This window comes from Onychomys torridus, chromosome 7, assembly GCF_903995425.1.
Source record: "Onychomys torridus chromosome 7, mOncTor1.1, whole genome shotgun sequence".
Lineage (NCBI taxonomy): Eukaryota > Metazoa > Chordata > Mammalia > Rodentia > Cricetidae > Onychomys > Onychomys torridus.
This window is the reverse complement of record NC_050449.1, coordinates 88,525,604-88,538,430: the sequence shown is the minus strand read 5'-3', so window position 1 is coordinate 88,538,430 and position 12,827 is coordinate 88,525,604. Positions and strand designations below refer to the sequence as shown.

Here is a 12,827-nt window from a genome sequence, read left to right as displayed (position 1 = left end):
TGAGGACAATAATTCACACTAAAGCAGTATTAACATAGTTATTCAAGTGAATATATCATATATATCCTAATAGCTATTTTTCACTCCTTTAAAAATATAAAGAGGATGGAGAAGTAGTGCAGTGGTTAAGAGTACTTTTGCTTTTGCAGAGAACTCAGGATCAATGTCCAGCACCCACATACTGGTTTATTATTATTCACAACTCCAGTTTCCAGAAGATCTGATGCCCTCTTCTGACTTTCACAGGCTCTAAGCACATACACAGTACATATACATTCATGCAGGCAAAACAAACATAAAATAAAATGAGGAAATCTAATTAAAAAACAAAAAAACTTTAAATGCCAATATAAAACAATACCAAACAGTTATAAGTATGTAGTAGAAGCTGAGCGTGGTGCTACAAATTTAATAATCTCAGCATTCAGGAAGCTAAGACAGGCCAGACTGAGAGGCAAGATCCATCCACAAACAAATAAAATCAACAATAAAAAATGGTAACAGCCAAAAGACAGAAGAAATGAATGTAAAGTAGCTTTCCTTCTTTGAAGTGTGATTTAAGAAATGTAATGAGGGCTGGAGAAGTGGCTCAGAGGTTAAGAGCACTGGCTGCTCTACCAGAGGTCCCGAGTTCAATTCCCAGCAACCTTATAGTGGCTCACAACCTCTTCTGGTGTTCATGAAGACAGGTCATTAATATACATAAAATAAATAAGTATTAAAAAAAAAGAAATGTAATGAGTATGTTCTATATACTAAGGACATGATATATACAAAAGGTAAAGAAAAATTTTTAAAAATTGTTTATTCTAGAAAAGAAAATTCAATTAGTAATTGTCTTGTTTCTTATTCCATTTTAAAATGTCTACAAGTCAGGAATTAGCCTTTAATAACACAGCAATAAAGAAAACCAATAATACTTAAAATTATTAGTAATTACAACTATGGAAACAAATCAATGAAATTGAGTTTAATTTCACAAAAATTGAAATTCTCTTAGGAAAAAGAAATTTGGCTACGTGTTGTTACTTTAACTTGGGATAGGTAAATACTGCTTTAATTACTGAAAAGAAATATTTAACTGAGTAATGAAAAGACCTAAAAATAAGGAATTATTTTAATAAGTTTATTGCTGTTAGGTCAGAATCCTTCAATAGAAAATAATAGCACATAAATACAAGAATTATGAAATGTCATTATTATAAATTAATAATTTGCCAAATAGAAAATCTAAGCATGACTATATATATATGTATATGTGTACACACACACACACACACACACACACACACACACACACACACAGAGGCATCTGAAATTAAAAGTTATATTTCAACCAGAGCAGGAAGATCAGGATGTTCAAGTCTAGACTTAACTACATAGTGAGTCTGAGGCTAGCTTGGGCTACATTAAGAACTCACCTCACAAAACAAAACAAAAAGTTGCATTTCAATCTCTACCTAGTTCAAGAATAGGCTCCCAACAAGCATGGTGGTCACACTGAAGCAAAAAAATATGAGTTCAAGAATGGCCTGAGCTATAGAGCAAGATTCTGTTTCTAAAATTCAAAAGCAAACTAAGAAAAAAACAAGCTCTTTATTTAGTATAACTTCAAAATAATGTCCCTATTTGTTAATTTTTTACAGGATTTGACTAGGAGAAAATACTCAATTACCATTAACTTTAATAATTAAATATATTAAGTTAAAGATCTTCTGAAATACTATACACAGTGATTTGAGCGATGACTGTGACAGTCTCCTGAGTATTGGGATTATAGGTATGGGCCACCAGGTCCAGCAAATGGCAGATAAAAATTTTTTTTGTTGTTAAACATGCTATGCAAGTGCTCTACTATGAAGTTATATCTGTAGCCCAGTACTATCGATCTTCTAAAACAGTACCTACTTATACCTTTTCTACACATGCACACACAAGACTAAGAAAAAAGTTGTATGAAGGAGAATATTCAGGGATTGGATAGATGGCTCAGCTCTGGTTGTACTTGCAGAGGACCTAGGTTGTCTTCCTGGCACCCACAAGGCAGTTCATGGTCATCTGTAACTCCAGTTCCAGGCGATCTGATGCCTTCTTCTGGCATCCAAGAGTACTACACATGCACATGGGAAACATACTCACATGTAGTCAAGTAGGCAAAAACTCATACATGTAAAATAAAGGCAAATTAAACATTGGAAAAAAGAAGGAAAAATATTCTCTCTCATTTAAATTGGTAGAATGAATCCATGCAGAGTAAAACAGAAAACTCCCTGAATATGCTATGGTATGTGATAAAAGTCACCATATTTAATCTCAAACATGTGGTTCTCATACTCACCTTCCAAAATGCAGGACTATATACCGGATGAGATCACCTTGCTTCTCCATTTTGTTGTCTGTTACCATGGGCATCAATTTGTCATAGTACTTGGCAAGGTAGAAATGCCCATCTTCCCATTCTGGCAGAAACAAGGTCACATCCTATGAAAAAGACATAAGATACATAATCTAAACAAGTCTCATATTAGGCTGGAGCATAAAGTACTAATAGGTGATTAAATATCAAAAGTATGTAGCACACAACAAATTCAAGTTGCTGTGTTTTAACTTTGGTTTGATAGTATTCCATCAGAATAATAAGCTCAAACGGTGTTGATAAACATTCTAGTCAGGCGTGATAGATAACACCAGCACTCAGGAAGCTAAGGCAGCAGGCTTTCAGTAAGTTTGAGACAAACCTAGGAGATATATATAGTAAGTTCCAGGCCAATTTGGGATACTGTCTCAAAACAACATACACAAATCCAAACCCCCAGATAATCAGAAACCAAAACCCACCTCAAATAAAACAATCTTGCACAAAACCTGTGCAGGCATGCTAGGTCAGATTATCTTCATGATATGAGCCTCTTATGAAATTATAGTTTCTCCTATGGTTAATGTTACTGGTTTGTTTGTAGACATGTCTCATCATGTTGCACTGGGGCTGCTGAGGCAAAAGTGCCATGAGTACAAAGCTCATATGAGCTGCACAACTGAGTACCAGGTGAACCAGAGATACAACGAAAGAAGTGACTTCAACTACCCACCCCACCTCTAAAAAGGAAGCCCTAGCTTAGACTAATGATTTGTTTATGAGTAAAGAAGAGATCAATTATTCTCCCCTGTAACATCTAAATGACACAGCACCAAGTCTTGAGAATTGTTTTTCAGTACTCTATAATAATTTATAACTTGTCTGTTTATAAAATTATTCTGTCCTATTGGTTTATCTAATTGTATATGAATAAAGTATTTGACTATAAAACCTTTATAGGTCTTGACATGTATGTGTGCTGGTTAGTCTCTGGTTTCCCCAACAGATATAGTTACTGTGCTATACATAGCTTTTCCACCATGCTTAGGGATGCAAGAGATTGGCACTGATGACGCCTATCATTGAGCCTGTTTACCCTCTGGCTTCTAATCAGGTATAGGAGATTAGTGAGTCAAGGTTGTTAAAATCTATGGTTTTCTTCCTGCCTAGCTGTAAATTCAAGGCATGGTCCAATGACTCCTTTCTACAGTAATAATCCTTTAGTTCAGTAAATGTTCTCCCATTTTGTTCCTTCTGATCTAGAAGTGGTAATGATTCACCACCACCTTTGTTGATTTCCTTTGACATAGTTATTTACTAAAATTTTGATTATCTCTTTTAATTGCCCTCTATTTTCTGTCTCCATTCAACCTCATACGACACTGTAAAGGTACCTTGGCTGTGCTGGAATACGTTAAGGCTATATGGCAGCTAATACTAGATAGGATCCTGGACTGGATTCCAGACACGGAAAAGACACCGTTGACAAAAGTAGTAGGATTTCTGAAAAGAGAACTATGGTTGTATAAGTCACTTAAATCAGAGAAAACTAATTCCATATAGGTATTCTCTGTGCTTCCTTGTCACCTAATTTTTAAGTTTATGATTATTTCAAAATAAAAAACTTAAGACATTAGAGAGACAAAAATAAAAATCTCTTGGTTATTATAAGCCTTTGCATTTCCACAAAACTCTCAAATTCCAATTGTCAATTACCTATTAGTTTTTGATGAAGACGGCATCAAACTTACAGGTCATTTTATAGTGAAATGACGTCTTTACAAATTTTTTTTTGGTTTTTTGAGACAGGGTTTCTCTGTGTAGCTTTGCGCCTTTCCTGGATCTCACTCTGTAGACCAGGCTGGCCTCAAACCCACAGAGATCCACCTGCCTCTGCCTCCCGAGTGCTGGGATTAAGCACCACCACCACCACTACCCGGCAGCACAAGAGTAAAAAAAAATTTTTAAAAATTGAGATTATAATTACACCATTTCCCCCATCAACCCTTTCGTATATTCCTTGGTCTCTTTCAAATTAATAGCTTCCTTTTCAGTAACACATACACACACATACATATATGCATACATGCCACCTGTTCAGTTTGTATGATTTTTGTTGTTGTTGTTGTTGTTTGCTTGTTTTGGTGGAGCTGAGGACCTAACCCAGGACTCTGATTGCTAAAGCACTCTACCACTGAGTTAAATCCCCTATTCTGGTACCTTTTATTTCTGATGCTATTCTAATTACTTTTGATTTTTATTTTACATTTTTATTTTTTCATTTCTCATGTGTGTGGTATATGAATGTATACATATATACATGTATTTGCATGCATGTGAGTGCACATGTGTAGACCTGAGCTTTATTTCTGAAATCATCCTCAACTGCTCTTCCACCTTATTGATTGAGGCAGAATCTCTCAATCAAACCAAGAGTTTGTCACTATGGCTAGCATTGATAGCTAGCCTGTTCTGGAGCTGTCCTGTTTCTGCCTTCCTAGGGTAGAATTCCAGGTGAGCTGCCACATGTTCCCACCATTTACATAGGTTTCTAGGATTCCAAATTACAGTTTTCATACTAGTATAGCAAGCACTTTAACTGCTGAGCCATCTCCCCAGACTCCTAAGTTGTACTTTTTAAAAATCTACATCCATGTTTCTAAGGCATAATTTTCATATAAATTATGTACCTTGAGTATATAGGCTTTTGACAAATAAGTATATCTGTGGTATAATGACACCAATTAAAATAATGAGTATTTATTAATACAACTGTTTCTGGAGTTCCTGTGTGGACCTTCCTTTGCCACAAGCCTTGTCTTGTACCTATTGGCCAGACAAATATTGATATTTCTATCAATATGTATTACTTACTCTGGTTTAATATAACATAAAAAAATGCATATTATCACATACCTCTTCTTTCATTAAACATGTCTGTGATATACATGTGCATTGTTGCATGTACCAAAAGCTCATTTTACTTTCTTTTTTCAGAGACCTGGTCTCATAATTTAGCCCAGGCTGACCTTCAACTCATGATCCTTCTGCTTTCACTTCCTGGGTGCTGGTATTATAGGTGTGTGTACCAATATTCCCCACACCGAAGAATTCATTTTTAATAATTGTGGAATAGCATTCTATTGTATAACCACACCATAGTTTTGCTTATCCATTTTTCTGTGGTAGACCAGATGGCCTATTTTGTTTTTATGTATAAAATTACAATTGCTGTTTTTTTGTGGAGTTAAGGAACTCTTTCTCTTGGTTACATATCTAGAAATAAAATGGCTGGCATATCCTAGGTTCATGTTAAATTTTATACTGCTATCAGCCATGAGGATACCTAGTTGTCACAATAATAGGCTTGCTAGTCTTTTAGACATTAGCCATTCTAACCTTTGGTTATTTCACTGTGATTTTAATTTACACCTTACTACTAATTAATGGCATTAAACATCTTTTCATGTGCCTTTCATCCATTTATATGTACTCTGTAAGAAGTGTCTATTCCAGGTTTTGATAGATATATTGAGTTATTTGTCCCGAGTTCTTTATAATGTACATATAAGCCTGCTGGTAGATACACAGCATATTTACCTCTAGCCAATGGCTTTCATGACAGTGTCTTTTCTTATGCTTTAGCTTTCATGGAACTCCAATTTATAAGGCTTTCTTTTCTGGTTAAGGCTTTTTTTGACCTAAGAAACTTTTGCCTAAACTAAGGTAAAAAAAGATTTCCCTCTATATCTTTTATCTTTAAGTTTATAAGTTTAGCGTTTCAGTTTTAGGCATATTAAGCTCACTTTGAAGTAAAGTTAGCTATTTAGATAGTCAAAGATTATCTTTTTCTCACACGGCTTCCTAGCTTTCCAAGCATTAGTGACTTGTAGATTGTGGTATTTTTTTCATTTTATATTTTTACAAATGATTAAAAAGAGGGTAGAGAGATGACTCAAGATCAAAAGCACTTATTGAGTTGGTTCTCAGTACCCAATAGCTCTAGGGGATCCAACATTCTCTCTGTTCTCCTTAGGCACCTCCACTCACATACATAATAACCCCATATATATATATATAATTAAAAATGAAATGTTTTTTAAAAATAAAATTTATTGTGTGCATATATGCCAAGTACACAAAACATGCATACAAATAAATATAATAAAACATTTTACAGTTACATTTTTCAATTCATTTTTGTTTCTTGAGACAGAGTCTTACAATTATAGCCCTGACTGCTCTGAAAATCTCTATGTATATCAGGCTGGCCTTGGACCAGTGATGAGATTAAAGGTATGTGCCACCACACTCCACTTAAATTAGATTTAGGTAATTTAAAAAGGGATAAGCCTAAGTATAATTCACATACTATAAAGCTCACACTTTATTTTATATGTGTAGATATGTGTGTACATATTCAGATGGATGTGTAAGTATGTGTATGTGAATGCTAGGGGTTGATGTTAGGTGTCTTCCTTGATTGCTCTCAACCTTCTTTTGGAGAAACAGTCTCTTACTTAACCTCTGATTCAGCTTGACTGGCAGCCAGCAAGTCCTTGGAGTTCTCCGGTTTCTCCACCTCTTAGGTTACAAATGCATACCGTGGCACCCAGCTTTTGCAGACAGACCTTACATAGCTCTGGTTGGCGAGCTAGTGGATGAGGCAATTCCTGACCCTTTCATTTCCTCCTGTGGAGCACTGATAGTACAGACCTGTTTGCTACCACTCAAAGAGTTGGTATGGTACTGGGATTATAACACAGGGCCTCCTGCATGTCAAGCCAGGACTCCATCAACACCTGGCTTTTTCAAGTTGGCGCTGGGAATCCAACTCAGGTTCTTAAGCTTGTATAACAAATATTCTACCACTTGAGCAACAGCCCCAGTGCCAAATTCATACTTTTCAAGTTGCTTTTTTTAAAAAAAATTTATCATCACTTCTCAGTCTTTTGGCTAAGATCAAGTGTAAAAAAATTTATCAGAGTTGGGAAACCATCACCATTACCAAATGCTAGAACATTGTCACCATCACTTCAAAAACAAAACTCTTCAGTAACAGGTTATCATTAACCATCTCTGACCCCCAGCTCTGAAAACTATTCATTCATCTACTTTCTGAATAAGTCTACTTCATCAATTTTTACAAATTTTTAGGATAAAAGCCCTAGGTAATTTTGAATTTCCATTTTCTTTCATGCATTATTGGGAGATTTGTCTTTTATAATTTTATATCATCATCTTGCAAAATGTAATACCTGGTAGAGAAGTTACATATTATTTTTTATAAAGAAATTCCATGGGCTGAAGATGTTGCTCAGTTGGTAGAGTGCTGGCTAAGATGACAAGGTCCTGAGTTTAAGTCTCAGCAGGAGATTAAACTAGGTGTGGCGGTGCACACTCTAACCCTAGCACTTAGGAGGAGGAGGTAGGAGAATCAGAATTCTAAGGTCATCTTTGACTATATAGCAAGCTTTAAATCATGATACCTAACTAAAAGCACTTAGGCTCTGATATGGTTAACTTTGGAAGATAAGAATATTACTGTGGTGAAAGGAGGGGGTTATAGCATGCTGATTATACTACTTCATGATTTGGTATTTGGTTTAAAGAGTAGATTCACTGTGCAACAATTTCTAACCTGGAGTGGTAGTTTTCATACATGTATTTATTTGTGATAATTCCATATACTTATGATTTTATTTATGAAGTTTTTCTGAGTACTATTATTTATATATATATATATATATATATATATATAATATAATATATATTTCAATACAGACTTAAAAAAATCATTTCATCCATTAAAAAAAAATGCCTTACATTACATATATACTTACTTTATATTTCTTCATAATTGCATTGCTTTCAAAGTTAGCTGTTTCCTCCATAAACCGGCCAACTAGCAGTGTAGCTCGTCCATGGATTAACATGTGCTTACTCTCAGTTGGGGATTTATTTTCAGGAAAACATAATTCAACACCCTTTTGAAGAACAATAAGTGCCTGGTGAACATCACCCTAAAAGAAAAAAGGTAATTAACAAGTTTTTAATTTAAGAATATATTCTTAGCCAGACAGTGGTGGCACATGTCGTTAATTCCAGCATTTGGGAGGCAGAGGCAGGTGCATCTAAGCTCAGGGCCACCAGGGCTACACAGAGAAACCTTGCCTTAACAAGTTCATCTGTGAATTAATTTTTATCTCTCGCTCCTAATTAAAGTTCTAAAGAAGCACTGACTCATTTCATGTAGAATTCTTTCATCATTCATCTATTTATTCATTCATTTTAAAATTAAAATACAAGGAACTGAAGATATATACAAGTGATTTGGAATAACAATGATCCATAAATTAAAATCCCTGGCTTAAAAAGTTCAGTTAACAGGACTTGGTGTTGTATGTCTGCATTTCCACCACTCAGAAGATGCAGGCAGGTGGACCACAAAGTTCAAGGTCAGCCTTGTCTACAGTTAGATCTTATGCCAACAAAACCAAACCAAGCAACCAAACAAAAAGAAAAAAAGAATTAACAATCAACTGAGGAAACAAACTATGTAAAACATGTTGAGGTGCTATAAGATATAAACACAGATGGGTATTTTAGGGATAGGGAAAGGAGTCCACAAAATCTAAGGTACAGGAAAATAAAGAGACCAGTAGTCAGGAAAGATTAAAAAAAAAAAAAAATCTGAATTTGGTCTTAAAAATGAGTAGAAATCTTTCTGGCACACAATTTAGTGAATGGCACTTTAGTGAGATTTTATTCTATGTGTATGAGTGTGGGCCTGATTATCTGCACCATATATGTGCAGGTGTACTTAAAAGGCCAGAAGAGGGTACCAGATCCTCAAGAACTGTAGTTACAAATGGTTATGAGCCACTTGATGTGGATGCTGGGACTAAAACCCAGGTCCTTTACAAGAGAACAAATATTCTTAATTACTAGTCATCTCTTCAGCTCCAGGAACACAAATTTTGAATTTATGTGCTTGAGGGTTTGAATGTGGTCATTATATGGCCCTGGCAGACATGGAACTCAGTATCTGGACCACACTGCTCTTGACTTGTGATGATCTTCTTGCATCTCTGTCTCCTGAGTATTATGATTACAGGCCTACGCTACCACACTAGGCAGAAACAATACTTTAAATTATGATCTATGACCAAGCAGTGGTGAGCCATAGTTCCCAGTCAACATATTGGTAAAAGTAAACAACTGATACTTAACAGTGTGCAGTCCCTTTCTTCACAGGGTATGTGACAAGACCTCCAATGGATGTCTCAAATTGGGAACAGTAAAAACCCTACAGGTACTAGGTTTTTCTTAAACACATATACCCACAGTAAAATTGAATTTATGAATATGGTAGAATAAGAGACTAATAACAATCACTAATAATAAAACAACTATTAAAGACTGTACTGTAGTGTAAGTTATTTAAAATTTACTATTTCCCTTTAATATTCTCAGCCACAGGTTGACCTGAGGTTAGTTACTAAAAGCAGGGAAAGTAAAGCTAAAATAAGAAAGAGGTGACTAACACTGTTAAGCTTCAGTGTTTGTTAGGTTTGATAGATAAAATGCACTTCTGAATTAAAAGCATTTTCAACTTACAATGTGCTTATTGGGATGTAACCTCAACCTAAGTTGAGTAGCACCAGCAGCCTCACTTTAGGTGAAACCTGTATAAAGTATTTGTGAGACAGGAACAGATAAAGCTGAAGGGATAGGATAGCACTCAACCAGAAATGGCCTTGTGTACTTCCCAGAGTTAGACAATCTAAACTGTATAAGGAATACTTTGAAGTACTGAATCTTTTGAAGAAGCAGTATGTTTCAAAATACATTCTGCAAAGGTTATAGACTACAGTAATATAAACAGAGGAATTATGAGATCCATAAGAAAGTTGTGGACATGAGGCTGAAAATCATGGCATAAATTAAAATAGGATGATAGGGCTGGAGAGATGGCTCAGTGGTTGAGAGCACTGGCTGTTCTAACAGAGGTTCAATTCCCACAACCCACATGGCAGCTCACAGCTGTTTATAGTTCCAGTTCCAGGGGACCTGACACCCTCACACAGACATATAGGCATATAAGATAAAAATAAATGAATCATTTTTAAAAAAATAGGATAAAAAAAGAGATGATTCAAGAAATATTTCTAAAGTTAAAGAACAAATAGTTAGCCTAAAGTTGGATGAGGAAAGAGTTTAAGATAAAGCCCAGATTTGGTTTAGATAAAGGGACGAAAGTGAGGCTTGTTCAGAAAAATAAGCAACATGAGAAGAGAAATAGGTATTATTAGGCAATGAACTGCGTTTCAAGCATATTGAGTTTAGGCAATACAAGGACTAACACTAGCTCACATAACATGGGTTCAATTCCCATTTTCCCCATTGGTCCAGGAAACATCTCCTGTGTCCTCTCTTAGTCACCACCAAGTTTCTACAATCACATATGGCATCACTTTAGCTACAAAATGTCAACTGCAAACTATTCTGTGCCTACTATTAATTCTAAACTAATGACTATCATTTAAATATAGGACATAAAATAGGTAAAAGTTCATACATTTAAAAAAGTTCCAGGGGGGATGGAGAGATGGCTCAGTGCTAAAGAGCACTGGCTGCTCTTCCTAAGGTCCTGAGTTCAATTCCCAACAACCACATGGTGGCTCACAACCATCTGTAATGAGATCTGGTGCCCTCTTCTGGCCTGTAGGCAGAACACTTGTATACATAATAAATCTAAAAAAAAAAAAAAAAAAGTTCCTATTTCTATTGCTGGAATCTGGGGGCTGCTCAGAGTATCTGTTCTGAAGCTAAGCCCTTCCTGACAGGATGACAGAAGTACATCTTGATAGTAACACTGGCAAGTCCACATAGAAGTGTTTCCCAACATCAATAAGCAAGAAAGTATTACAAACATTTTTATACATTTAAGTATATACTGAGGAACTACTACATACACAGAAAGTAAAATAAAGACTTGGTATTTTCCTCAGAAATATTAGGACAGATGAAAATTGAGAGAACTTTACCATAAGATTTAAAAAAGGAGGGTATTTGACGACTGAAGAATAGAAGAAGGAATCTTCCTACCTAGACTATAGTAGAGAATGAAGGAAAGGACAGAAAAGGAGAGTTCTGAATCTGGACTCAGGGTTTTCTCAGATGGATGTTGACAGAAGTATGTAAATCCAACAGAACATTTTGTGATGAGGTTCCCTTGGCCAATACCTTGGACCACAGCCATTTTGCCCTTTCCACGTACAGTTCTGCGAGCCGCGACTCTCCTGCATTAAGGAGAGCGTTGTAGGCTGTCTGATGGTGCCCAGCCTTTCTAGCTACTCTGGCACTCTGCAGCCAGCATTCACCAACCATTTCGTTGTAATCGGGCCTAAGAAAAAATGTAGCAAAAATAGGAGAAAAAGAACATTTGTGAGTATATTCAATAAGTTAAACAGCTTATCTTTTGTTTGTTTGTTTGTTTGTTTGTTTGTTTTCGAGACAGGGTTTCTCTGTGTAGCTTTGTGCCTTTTTCCTGGAACTCACTTGGTAGCTCAGACTGGCCTCGAACTCAGAGAGATCCGCCTGCCTCTGCCTCCCAAGTGCTGGGATTAAAGGCGTGCGCCACCACAGCCTGCTTAAACAGCTTTTCTTAACACAGAACCTTCTCAGTGTACTATTTCAATGCTTACCTTGTAAACCAACAACAAACAAATACTGGTTTTAATTGTTTTTTATACTGTTCCATTTGTATCCTATAAGTCTATCTAGGTTTTATTATTATTACTTTTTTTTGAGCTGAGGATCGAACCCAGGGCCTTGTGCTTGCTAGGCAAGCGTTCTACCACTGAGCTAAATCCCCAACCCCATGTTTTTTTTTTTGGTATTTGAGAATCAAATTCAAAGTCTAATACTTGATAGGCAGGTACTCTACTACTTAGATATATCCCAGCAGAAGACTTTATTCTTGAATTGTATTGGTATTCATCTTCCAAGATATGTTAGTCACATTTTAAAAAATAAAAACACATATATGTTTCATATTATCATTTTTTTGAAACAAAGTTTTCTATAAAGGTTCACTGACAGCTAAGAAGACCCTACCATACTGGCTGCCTGAGTACTAAGATTATAAGCATGCAATATCATGCGTGGCTATAAAATTGATTCTTTAAGAATTTCTTTAAACATTTTACAATTTCAGTTTATCTTAAAATTTAATTATTTACTTTTATGTGTATAAGTGTTTTGTTTGTGCACTACATGTTTTTTTCTGGTGCCCACAGGAGCCAGAAAAGGTATTGGACCCCCTAGAACAGGTGTTACAGATGACTGTGAGCCACCAAGAGGGTGTCTAGAACCTAATTCTGGTTTTCTGCAAGAACAGTAAGTGCTTTTAACCACAAAGCCATCTCTCCAGCACCTGGTAAAATTGATTATCATCGTCTAAGTT

The 12,827-nt window shown here is 35.7% G+C and overlaps 1 protein-coding gene across 1 annotated transcript in view; it reads right to left on the bottom strand.

The window, feature by feature from the left end:
* Atr (ATR serine/threonine kinase) overlaps nt 1-12,827 on the bottom strand; it is a 116,396-nt gene that overhangs the window by 29,955 nt on the left and 73,614 nt on the right. Inside the window, exons 34-36 of the mRNA XM_036192592.1 lie at nt 11,606-11,765; nt 8,200-8,379; nt 2,339-2,481 (exon numbers count right to left, since the gene is read on the bottom strand). Coding sequence (XP_036048485.1) covers nt 2,339-2,481; nt 8,200-8,379; nt 11,606-11,765 — 483 coding nt within the window. The remainder of the gene's footprint in view (nt 1-2,338; nt 2,482-8,199; nt 8,380-11,605; nt 11,766-12,827) is intronic.